The sequence below is a fragment of the Haliotis asinina genome, chromosome 7 (genome assembly GCF_037392515.1).
Source record: "Haliotis asinina isolate JCU_RB_2024 chromosome 7, JCU_Hal_asi_v2, whole genome shotgun sequence".
Lineage (NCBI taxonomy): Eukaryota > Metazoa > Mollusca > Gastropoda > Lepetellida > Haliotidae > Haliotis > Haliotis asinina.
The window spans coordinates 32,178,946-32,190,218 of record NC_090286.1 but is presented as its reverse complement, the minus strand read 5'-3'; the positions used below and the strand labels follow the sequence as shown (position 1 = coordinate 32,190,218).

Genomic DNA, 11,273 nt, shown 5'->3' with positions numbered 1-11,273 from the left:
CGCGAGACTTTCGAGTCCGTTCATGCGCGTGTTTAATGGTTTTGGTTAATTTCTAAAATAATATTTTCACTTGACTACATTTAGCAACGAAACTATCATCAAAACAAAAACCACCCGTGTAATTTGGCAGATGTTATAGCAATGTTAGGGACAAGTGTACTCGTTGATGGAGACAAGAAGAAGTCTATGATCAACAGCAGCAACAGCACTGCATACAACGACAGCAACAGTACAAACACATGCCTTTCGAGACTTAACGACAACGTCAAAACTAATCGCACATCTTGAGTAGTGGGTGAGTGCGTTTAAGTTTGCGCCGCACTCAGAATCCTTCCAACCGTATGGTGGTGGTCTGAAAATATTCTGCTTTGGACCAGACTATCCGGTGATGAACATCGCGAGTATCGATCTAGGCAATTGAGAAACGATCACAAGTATTAGTTAGTGTCGTTAGTCACCTCTTATAGCAATCATCTGTTCCTGAAATCCGAGTCTTAACGAGCCACACTCTCGTAAGGCACGAAACACCAAGCCGATCTTCAGCTGATCTGAAATACAGAGAAATGCAGTGAGAAATATGATTATATTTCATAAATTATATCTAATGACGTGATGTGGCAACATCGACGCCAACACTGTTGGTAGGCGGGCTTACAGATATAAATCAACAGAGCTTATCTCACTCACACGCACGCACGCACGCACGCACGCGCGCACACCATCACCCTCTGGGTCCGCCTATGCAGTGTTAGATTTGGGTGAAATTTTGAATGGGTCCAAATTGATGAAAATAATGTTTCTGGACCCCCTCCAATGTTAAATAAATGGGCAGATGTAAAATAGAGGGGGTCCTCACTGAATTTGTTGAGTCAAAACACTCCGAAACCCTCTCCTGAGCCAACACTGAATATGGTATATTTAATATGTACTGCTGTATTACTGTGTGTATAAATATAACGTCTTATGTATTATCACCTTATGTTTGTAATCGAGCATAGTCCTCAGGGAAACATCAGTCATTGTCAACGAATGGTCTTGACTAATACCCATGAAGCGGATAAAGGGAGGTAAGCCTTGACGTCCTGCGTCCCTTCGGTAATTTCGATTGAGGCCTGTGCATTGGGAACATTCACAAATCGTTCTCAATGTAAAAACACTCCTGTCATATGCATATAATGATTTCTAGTGTTAGGTGACTGCAGCATGTTTAACAGCGGTACCAAGTCGTGATATGTAGATAATTCAAAATTATTTGTCGTGTATGGCATTCTAAATGGCATTGCGTATTCACATTTGTCGTAGCCTGTTTTCAAGTAGTTATTAACAAACTATTGCTTTATGTTTGAAAACAAACTTTGCATTCTTATTCTTTCAAAACATGTTTTAAGATAACTAGTCATCATTTTCGATCTCTGTCCACTACACCAGTGATGTGATCAATTTATGGATAAAAGCAAAGAGTATCTCTGTGTTAGCTACTGCTGTGTCCAGGGATACGGTGCGGTAGTATATGTTTAAAGCGTTTGCTTGTCACGCCGAGGACCCGGGGTCGATATGGGTACAATGATGAAGCCCATTTCTGGTGTCCCTCGCTCTGAATTTGCTTGAATATAGCTAAAAGCGACGTAAACTCAAACTCACTCATTCACGTGATATTGCCGGAACTCTGCGTAAGGGACGTAAAGCTAATATTAAAGTCATCACAACAATAAAAAAAATACAATTCAAACACAATATGAAAAATTAAAGATATAATTACACCAAGAAATCAGAACTTTTGACAGTACTGATATATCATGGCTTTAACGTTGTTCAACGATTATATCCTGAGTTAGGGGTGTACTAACACGCTTACGTCATTATGACGACACGTACGCTATACCTATAGAAACTGAGATACACCTATGTCTGCATGACATGTAATGTACTGAGACCATTAATGTGGCTGTAAAACATCACAGTTAAGGTGCAGTGCAGTGCTAATGGGTACAAGATGTTAGGCTAAAGTAGCACCAAATGCATATAATTACAGAGATTCTGTGACATTGTAAAGACACGTGAGAACAGGGATAACAGCATTATGTATATATCAGTGGATAATACCAGCATGATTCTAGAAGACACGCGTAGACGTCTAACGTTTAAGAACACAATTGTCATATGTTGCAGACAGGAGACATACATTGGACATAGGAGGCTAGCAGTATCACAAGTAGTAGAATGTTTATTCTGTTATTTATATTAGGTGCGGGGTTGGACCAGATCGTTTCTTTCCCCGTTGATAAACGAGATTGAATGGTGAAATTCTAAATCCCAGAATGGACATGGGCATGTAATCACATTAGTATGGTAAGGTATTCAAATCACGTCGTGTCGACTGCTGATTCTCCTTATAGTAGGCCCAACCGTCGTCCTAAAACAATATAGAAATAAACAAATATACGTACTTACATTCAAACCATATGTTGATATGAAAATGCCTTGCCAATATGTCAAATGACTGAATTCGCTTAAAACACGAGGGAAGTTGGCCGCAATGTACTGACACACGTTTCAGTGGGTTTTTTAAAGTTAAAGAACGCAAGGCTTTTATATATTTCATTTGTGTCAAAAATACATTTTCAAAGTATGGAATACGTTCTAGTGAAACAAGGAATTTTAAGGAAATCCACCTTTGTGTTATACAATCTTCGCGGAATCTCTGACTGATCAAGTTACATAAATATTATCAAAACCTGGCAACTCTAATACATCGGGATGTGTTCCGTTCATTGGGGTCGATTTAAATCACTTCTCTGGTAGAGAGAAACACGAATTAGTGCCGACACACACACACATATGACGTAGTATGGCGTAAAGCGAAATCAACTAGATTGCTTGTTTTCCGTATTGTATTCCTCACTAGAAACTAAAACAATAGTGTATATGTCATTATGTTCGTTTATTTTAGCACTAATCTGAAAAACATAAGTTATACTCTAAAGGCAACAGTGAACACTGCATTGTGATGTTTGGTCCTCCTTTGGCAAAATATAAAACAAAAACCAAAATACAATTTCATCAACTGAAACTTCCAGGTGCAATCTTTTATGCAACTGAACACGACTGTCTCAATGTGTTGGCAAAATAAGTTAATATAAAGAGAAATAAATTCATGGACAATATCGGGCGTACAGGTGTATATTTGAGTAAACATGGGAGCAGAGGCGGAGGAAACTGCGACCAATATTTGCAGTCCACTGCCGTGCACACCCTCGGATGCCTCGGATGTCTAGCCCTGCGGTTCCGTACATTCTTCCCCATTATCTTATGGTGACGACGATGATGATGATACCACTTACGCGATTCAGTAAAGGTGACTAGGCTCTGTGTTAACCCAAACGTGCTGACGAAACTTCGGCAACACATTCGTAACTACTCGTCTCTTTCCGTGACCCTACAAGACATCCAGCTTGCCGGAATGAGACGAGTGGTTACGAATGGAAGACTTCTACCCCTTTCGTACGTCACTATCGGCAAGAATCGCTAAACTATACAACGTACAATTTAAACATACACTTTGAGCTAAAGGGTGAACTACTTTCAACACTGAAACATGTATGCAAGGGGAATAACCGTATTGCTGTTTTGCCAACGGGATGTAGGATATTCTAGCAATCATGTTTGGAAATTCTGAGTTATGTTTCCTTCATAATAGTACTAGAATATTTTTATCCCCATACAGGTTTGCGCTTGGACAGGAACAGTCGTAAACATGGCCATGAGAGGGGTACGAGACGCCATCCGGCTTGCCGGAATGACACGAGATATTACGAATGTCCTGCAACAATGAGGTGATGTCACAATACCGAATAGTGAATATTTGGTTTTGGGTTAACACGGAAGCGGATTCCAGTTATCATTTTCAATTATGCACTCATGTATTTCTCTGTCGTTGTCCCCATTTTTTCATGATGTCGATATCAGTTGCGCTATTCAGTAAATGTGACTAAAAATAGAACAGCATGTTTCGCATAGTGCGCTGAAGAAACTTCTGTAACAAAAACGTCACCTTACAATACCGAATAGTGATAATTTTGAAACAGGTTTCAGTTTTCACCGTCACTTATGCGCGAATGTATTTCTCGGTCTCTGCATGGCACAAGTAAGGTCAAACCAGTGTGTTTGTTTCTTTTGAAGTAGTTTATTTGTTTCCACATCAGACAGAAGCGAACACCGTTATGTGACTCCATAGGATTATCTTTGACACTTACAGATTATATGGTTCTAAACTGTTCATTGACGTGTGTTGATATATTTTGATACTCACGGTTGTAATGGTTTTAACGTGCGCCAGGTACATCACTCGGAAGGAATCGAAAGCTAAATAGCATTCGGAATCGTTCGGGTACGAAACCTATTCGAGTTCAAAAGGTATGTGCGAATGTCCACTTTCGCGATTTTTTAAGCTGTGTTCTGATTGGTCAATATCAACGGTTACCAGATGCGACCTCTCATAAGGTTTTGTTAGACCAGGGAGACTACATATAGAGGGTGTTGTAGAATACCCCTGTTTAGACTTAGCAGTGGAGTGTAACGAAAAGTACTGAGGCTAAGTTTACTTAGAATAAATTCAAATATAACCTTTGCTTTATGCAATGTTTTTGTTTGTTTGTTTGTTTGTTTGTTTTGTTTTTGTTTGTATTTTGTCGTTTTAAAATTTTTTTTCGAGCCTTTCTTTCAGTGAAATAGCAACACACATATACTCGACAGCATAAGAAACATAAGCTCATAAAAGTATGCTTTCATGTTATTGTCTTTTGTTTTAAAACTTGACAAGAAGCCAGAGTTGCGTTTCTTTTGCCGTTCAGTATGTGTATGCACTATCAACCTGTCTTTGAACTCGCGGCACCGTATAATTACACCCAGTAAACCCGGTACCCCTGTGACACGGGAACACATCTAAAAGTACCCCAGGGACAAATACCAGTCCTCATATGGCACTTCAGTGTCAGCTCAGACAGTTTAGTGACTGATGACACTTTAAAATGGCCTCTCCTTACAAGATACAGTCAACACACACACACACACAGGTCAAACGGTCGTCACTCAGATATGAATTAAGTCCCTTTCAGATTGGTGTTTCTCTGTGAGCTGCTGGTATCCTTGGTGTCGATGTATTCACAGGTACTGTAGACTAGGGTCGGGCTATTGTGATCTATGCATGCTCACACCATACCAGGATTAACCCAGTGCAACTGTTGCCCCGTCAGGTTTCAGTGTTATTTTTCTCTACCGTGTTATATTAGGGCAATGTGGTGTATATATATATATATATACTATATATACTATATATACTATATATACTACGCAGATAATGTCAATTTCCATAACTACCTGAACACATGATATATAAATTTTATCAAAATTTAATATACTGAAACATTTGAGAGAGTGAGTTTTAGAAATATTCCAGAACATCACGGCGCGATACGCTAGAAATGGGCTTCACGCATTGTAACAGCATGAACCCTGCCCCACAATTGTGGGCAAATTAGGAAGAAAAAATTAAGCAAACAGAGCAATGTATGGATTCGAATCTCATATGCTATGTTTAAAGGAAGTTAAACATAAAAGCACATCTTTTCTGATTTTGAGTCAAGTTTAATTATTCTTTTTCAAGACTTTTACTGTATATTATTGCTTTCTAGTTCTAAACAAGTAAATTTCGTAAAACCAATTTCTTTGACTTGAGTTCACATGTGAAATAACATGCATATACTGGCTATGTTCTTTATGTAGTGTTATTATCAGTGAAGATCCAGGCTAGGATGATATATTATACCTAAACTGGCAGTAACCATCTTTTTAAATTTATTTTATTTTGGAGAACGATCAGCTCGTTACCAACAATATGTCATGTAAACAAAATAGCGTCAGCCTCTTGATTGGCTTTTTATATCAATAAAACATTTTCGGACAAGCTTAAATCTGGTATAAAACGGTTTATGTGCAAACAATTCAATTCAACTAAATAACACATGGCACATACAGTGTGTACAAATAAATGCCACTACCTTTAATCTGTATGTGTTATACCAATGGCAATATAGCAATATATTCAACTCTCCGTTTCTACGGAGATGAAAAGCATACATTATACATTACATTTCGCTATCAGAGAACACAAGCAGTTTTTGGGTACCACATGACCTACTGAAGAATGAAGCTTGACTTGAAATCTCGTTCAAGGTTTACGGAAATCCTATTTTCAAATAAAGGGTTAGTACCACACTGATTTTGACAGCTTATGCAAATACACACATGGTCGATTTGTTTGTAGATTCACAATCACCCTGATGTATTGATCTGCTGGCGGCAACAATAGAGGTCTAAAACTGAATTCGACATACAGATACATTCGAGATATCCCAGGAACAACCGGTAAATAATGCCGCAGTATATCAGAGTTCAGAGAAAGACGCAATAAAACTTGGATAATTGTTTATTCAAAGGTAGTAATCAAACCCTTGGTACAATGTATGTATATAGAATCGATTCCACAAGAGAGTGTTGTTGTATATACAATAGACACACCACACAATAGCACTGGACAAAACAAGCAACAGTACGCACATGTATATCACAGAAAAGGCAATTATCGCAGCTCTGTAAACACTCAACACAGGCTACATTAAGCACATTATTAACTCGGAAATCTAGTAACTGATGATTTTTATGTTTAAAGGGGACATGTAGGCAGTTCACAGCCTGGCAAATTTTAGTCAAGCGATTCATACGTCAGTGGTTTGACTGATAACCATGGTGACACAAATTACTTGCGCACGTATGAACCCAGCAAATAAACATTTCCGTCATGAAAACGATAGATATTTCTCTGTTTCATTTTCGTCCCGACAGGCAACGTTGAAGGCCATTATTAAAATAGGCAAAATGTTGTGAAGCGCGGTCCCCCATAACGCATGCGTGGACATACTCCGTGGATTGTTTATGTTTATGTTTATGATTATGAAAACACGCGCTAAGCAAAAAACATACACAGGGATATAGAGCACTCAGGTCACATTAATGGAAATATACGCCAGTAAATATATCGCCTCACTTACTAAAATTAATGACCATGGTGAAATCTACGATCCCGGGAAAGGGAGATGGGTTGATACACCTTATTTACATAGCCTGAAATGATTGGTGGTTAAGATTGATGGGGCTGAATAATGTAGACATGATACATATCAATAACATAACAGTACACGTTCTTTAGTCGCACCGAGTAAGTGAAAGTGAGATACAAGTCGGGTTTGCACTATTTCAGTAGATTTGCTCCAAGGCGGTACTGACTGCTGACCCTATACGTGGTTAGTAATTCTATATTTCAAAAAGCTAAGTCTACATGAGTTGGCAACACAGTCTATTATTTATTATTTTTCAGAAATTATCATTTAAACTATTTTTAATTTTTACCATAGAAACTCTTGCAAGTCTACGTATTCCAGCAATATCATGGGATTCCAACATGGGAGTCGAACTAGAATGTGGGAAGCTTTACATTGCCACTACATCACCCTTAGTCTTGTCTAGCGATAACTTTATATGTTTCACATTGTTTAATTTCTCCTAGGAATGTGCCTTCAGTCACTATCGCTATACATAAGCTTCACTCATTGTACCCATATGGGGAATCGAACTCTAGTCTTCGGCGTGATGAGTGAATGCTTTAACCACTAGGCTACCCCACACCCCCTAATATTCCAGCAAATATCACTATAAATGGGCTTCACAAGGTAGCCATGGAGAGCTGATTTCAAGCACTGCTTAATCCCCAAACATACAATGATGTTGTTTCCAGAAACGGAATGGGACGGCGAAGTAGTTCGATCACGTGATTGTTAGGACTTCCAGTCTTTGGGTACCGATCGTTGACACCCTTTAAAATAGTTGCACGTTAATGAAGACGGGTGTGGACTTAACAGTAATTAAATCAACGAATGCAAGGTGCATAGGTACAGTTACTCGAGAAGCGCGTTCAGTGAGTGACTAAGGTTTACGTCGCACTCCAGCAATATTGCGGCGGTCTGTAAATAATAGAATCTGGACCAAACAATCCAGTGATCAAAAGCATGAGCACCGGTCTACGCAATCCAGATCCGTTAGTCGCCTCTCACGACAAGCATGGGATACTGAAGGCCAATATTCTAGCCCGGATCTCCAATGGTCCTCGCTGGTGTTGGTGTGGTTCTGCTCATGAATACTCACTTCGCTTCTTTAGTCTGCGGATGACACACTGGAGGATAGAGTATATCTATATTCCAGGGGATTCGTGTCCCAATGATACTGGTTCACGAGTCTGACCTGTGGCAAATGTAAACCACAACAGCAATCAAATTAAAGGCAGCGTGAAGAAAAAAACGACACTGAAGGTTTCTGAAAGATCGTGTCTGATAGATTTCTTAGGTCATTTTTTGTCGTCTTATGCAAATAATAGTCACTGCATATCGCTCTTAAACATATACACTGTGAAACAGCCAGACATAATTCATCACGTACTCCAAACACCGCTGGCGTTTAATAAGGGTATATTACTTCATCTGTACTCCACACACTGTTAAAGCAAGGGTAATAAACCCTTTCAGAATGCACTGAATACTCACGACCCATGTTAAAGGGATAAGATTTAATTTGATTTAAGGTATAAATCTAGGCGTCAAATTAAATGCTATTATAGTTGGGGTGAAGCTCCGTCACAACGGCACAAAAAGTGACGGTTTCAAGACTACAGATCCATTTACAGTGAAACAGGTGGAGCTGACAGGCTTCATACTGATCCTTATTCCCCTCCAAATAAATAAATAAATAAATAAATAAATAAATAAATAAATAAATAAACTATACCGGATAAAATCACATTTGATCATAACGTTACAAACGTTTTCAAAGCGTTACAAGGAACACGTCACTGCAATCCAAAACACAGCCATGTTACCCGTATTAAACACATAATCATCGGATAACCATTCCTCAGATCAAGTGGTATGGTTACTGACAATCCCAGTTCGGTATCTAACAAAGTCTAAATTCAAAACAACCGTAGAAAACTACTCAGAATTTGAAGAACTAACTCTGGAGATGCCTGTCGACCACAGTACCTCAAAGTACAGCAAAATATCATGCGGATGTGTATAAATAACAGGGCCCTTATTCTCGAAACATTCGTAGCCCTAAGAATTCTTGTTTTTGATAGTAGCCAAGGTGTTACGAATGGGCTTAAGATGTTCGTACGGCTACGAATGTTTCGATAATAGTTAGCCAGGTCAACCTTAGCAAAGGTTGCTTCGTGAAAGGAGCACCAGATTGATAGTTCCCACCGCCTGGCCTGCATCCAGTGTCTTCAATCATGGAACAGAAAACAAACGTCCTGTGACATCGTTGGCTATCCCTCCTATATCCTTGCTCAAAACCTGAATCAGTCCGCACACAACATCTTGGGTTGTCCTTTTCATACATATCTGCCATGCACAAGTATCCCGACACTTTACGAATATAGCTGTATTAGGGTCACGGAATGTTTGATGTTATGATGTGTCTCGACACTTTCTATCCCAGATGAGAATACATTTTCTTCAATGTCCTATTAAAGCTTTATGTTCTACCAAATAAACAACAGAAAATAAGTGTCACTGTTTCTCTCAAGCAAACAGACGAGCATGGACGGTGTTTAATTAAATGCTCTGTTAAATGATATCCATTGTCTATATTTACGATGTATATAGTTCAATGTCAGAAATACGCACAAGCAAGAACGACGTCGTCACTCGCTGTACACACCAAACACCGTCGCCGTGCAGAAGATGAAGTTGTTCTGAAAGGTGTAGGTTGCGAAGTTATCGAGGTTGTCGTCCCAGACGCACCTGCTACAAGTGACAATACTCTGATCTTTCTTTTCGCCAATATGCACCTGACAGATAATCCTGTAACGGTCAAACCCCAACAGTTTCACTTTGTCCTTTATCTCATCAGATAACACCTTGCTAATATTAGCACAGAACTTGGGATTATACTTAAAACGCTCAAGCTTCTCGTTCAAAACCTCTTCGATAACACTATGTACCTTTTCTGGTGAAAACTTCTTATGTGGTTCCATTCGATAACTTGGTTCTTTCGGAACATGCATTTGGGTTTGAGAAGAAAGTCGCGAACCGTACTTTCCTCTCCTGTCAAAGAACCTTGAGGTCAGTCTCTTGGCCAAGCGTTTAGAAGCCAAGAGACCAACCAAAGAAGGCCCGCTGCTTACACTCTGTTTGGGAACATTGCTTGCCCTTCTTAAAGCTTCGTTGGAACCACCAAATCCTTTCGCCATAGACATCCTCCTGTTTTCGGATGAGGCTCCGAGAGAGGCGACGCTTGAACCTTTCCGATTCATGATTACAAGTTTCGGGGAAAATGTCCTCTGCGTTATTTCATATGCTTGGAGCTAAGCAGTCTGTGAAACTGACCCTCTCGCTTGGCGACCGTAGAAACAACTATCGTCTGCTCCCCGAAGGCCGAGATCACATGACTCACATTGTTGTTTGATCAATACGATGGCTTTTACATGTAATGCAATAATAGAAAACCGGTATCTACGAGCAATGTGCTTTCTTACATACTGACTGGCTCACTGAATAGCGCCAATGAACTGCGACTGAAAGCACCATATATTCATAGACACGTGTGTCGAGGAATAATTCGACTCCATTGAAAATCTGGTGACACTTGTCATTCGGTGGAACACATGCGTAGTACTTCAATATTGCATTTCTACGACAAGCCAGCTTGCTGTCTTATAAACTATGAGATACGACATCCGATGTTTATACGATGCATACAAATCAATAACTATAGCATTTATAACGTGCGCCAAACACGTCTCCTAGTAGTGACAACGCGTTAAAACGGGGATGTGACGGTTGACCAGGGTTGCGTATAGCAATAAATATGGCAGCGGAAATTGACAGGGGAAGGTCAAGATCTCATTTTATTTGTTAAAGTTGCACCCGCGTGGGGCATTAAAGAACATGGATGAAAAGAATCGCTCTTGATTGACTCGAGACGTGTATGCTGGAATTACCTTGGTTTTAGTTTATCTTTGAGTATAACCTTGTTATTGAGCTGAAGCGGTCCTTAGGTCTCCACTCACGCCCATTCCACATACTGCCCATGTCCACTCTTGAAATAACTCTATCTAACATTGAATATATGAATGATATTAAAAGGTTTTTAGAAGACAGAGTATG

At 39.5% G+C, this 11,273-nt stretch overlaps 1 protein-coding gene across 1 annotated transcript; it reads right to left on the bottom strand.

Moving 5' to 3' along the window:
* Positions 1 to 9,808: 9,808 nt before the first annotated feature.
* On the bottom strand, positions 9,809 to 10,442 carry LOC137291740 (dynein light chain Tctex-type protein 2B-like). The gene has a single exon (XM_067823237.1). The coding sequence runs from the start codon at positions 10,418 to 10,420 to the stop codon at positions 9,809 to 9,811; it is 612 nt and encodes a 203-aa protein (XP_067679338.1). The 5' UTR covers positions 10,421 to 10,442.
* Between the last annotated feature and the right edge of the window lie 831 nt (positions 10,443 to 11,273).

What these genes read in the sequence shown, in the direction of transcription:
- LOC137291740 (XM_067823237.1), bottom strand. Translation starts at nt 10,420, where the DNA reads ATGAATCGGAAAGGTTCAAGCGTCGCCTCTCTCGGAGCCTCATCCGAA.